General features: G+C 71.1%; 1 protein-coding gene across 1 annotated transcript in view; it reads left to right on the top strand.

The window, feature by feature from the left end:
- The first annotated feature begins 335 nt into the window (after positions 1 to 335).
- RGS11 (regulator of G-protein signaling 11) overlaps positions 336 to 883 on the top strand; it is a 26,872-nt gene continuing 26,324 nt past the window's right edge. Inside the window, exons 1-2 of the mRNA XM_009278703.1 lie at positions 336 to 432; positions 792 to 856. Of these exons, the coding sequence (XP_009276978.1) occupies positions 336 to 432; positions 792 to 856 (162 nt within the window). The remainder of the gene's footprint in view (positions 433 to 791; positions 857 to 883) is intronic.

Raw genomic sequence — 883 nt, 5'->3', positions numbered from 1 at the left:
ACCGAGCACCGCCCCACGCGGGGACACCCACGGGCAGCGCCTCGGAGCTACGTGCTCAGCCCCTGTCCCCCGGCTCGGGGTGCTGCCACAGCGCCGGCAGAGCTCGCTCCCCAAAACCGCGGCTCCCCGACCAAGGGGTGCCCGGACACTGGGTGCCCGCAACTCCGGCATCGCACGCTCACCCGGCTGCTGGGTGCCCCGGGTCCAGCTGCGGGGTGCCAGGCTGTCCCCGGAACGGGCACAGGGTGCCCTGGGTCGGGGTGGGGGAGCCAGGCTGTGCTCAGGCCCGGTGCCCCCGGCCAGGGGGCTGAGCATGGCGGGCACTTGCCCGGCAGATGGAGCGGATGATCGTCAGCATGCAGGACCCCGACATGGGCATCAAGATGAGGAACCAGCGCCTGCTCATCACCGTCATCCCCCACGCCATGACAGGTGGGTGCCTGCGGCAGGGGCACCGCCCCGTGAGGCGCACGGGGTGGGGGAGGCATGTGGGTGCTCCCCGGGTGGCCCCGGCACTGCACCCAGCGCCCAGCCCTGTGGCACCCCGTGCCGCTCGCCTCCCCGCACCCACGGGTGCTCAGTGCTGCAGCTGGGATCAATTATGCATCGGCTGAGCTGGGCGGGCGTTCACTGGGGCGGGCGGCCCAGCATGTCCTTGGCAGGGCCCCCGTCACCCTGCGTGACCCCCTTGGCACCCGCCATGCCATGCCAGGGTGCCCCAGCCTGGGAACCTTCCCATGCCCAGTTTGAGGGACCCCATCGCACCCTGCTAACGCTGCCTTGGTCCCCAGGGAATGACATCGTGGAGTGGCTCATCCAGAAGTACAGCATCTCCGAGGAGGGTGAGTGCCCCTGTGTGGGCAGCCAGCACCGCGGGGATGAC

Source organism: Aptenodytes forsteri, unplaced genomic scaffold (assembly GCF_000699145.1).
Source record: "Aptenodytes forsteri isolate BGI_AS27 unplaced genomic scaffold, ASM69914v1 Scaffold26, whole genome shotgun sequence".
Taxonomy (NCBI): Eukaryota; Metazoa; Chordata; class Aves; order Sphenisciformes; family Spheniscidae; genus Aptenodytes; species Aptenodytes forsteri.
This window is presented reverse-complemented; position numbering and strand designations above follow the sequence as displayed.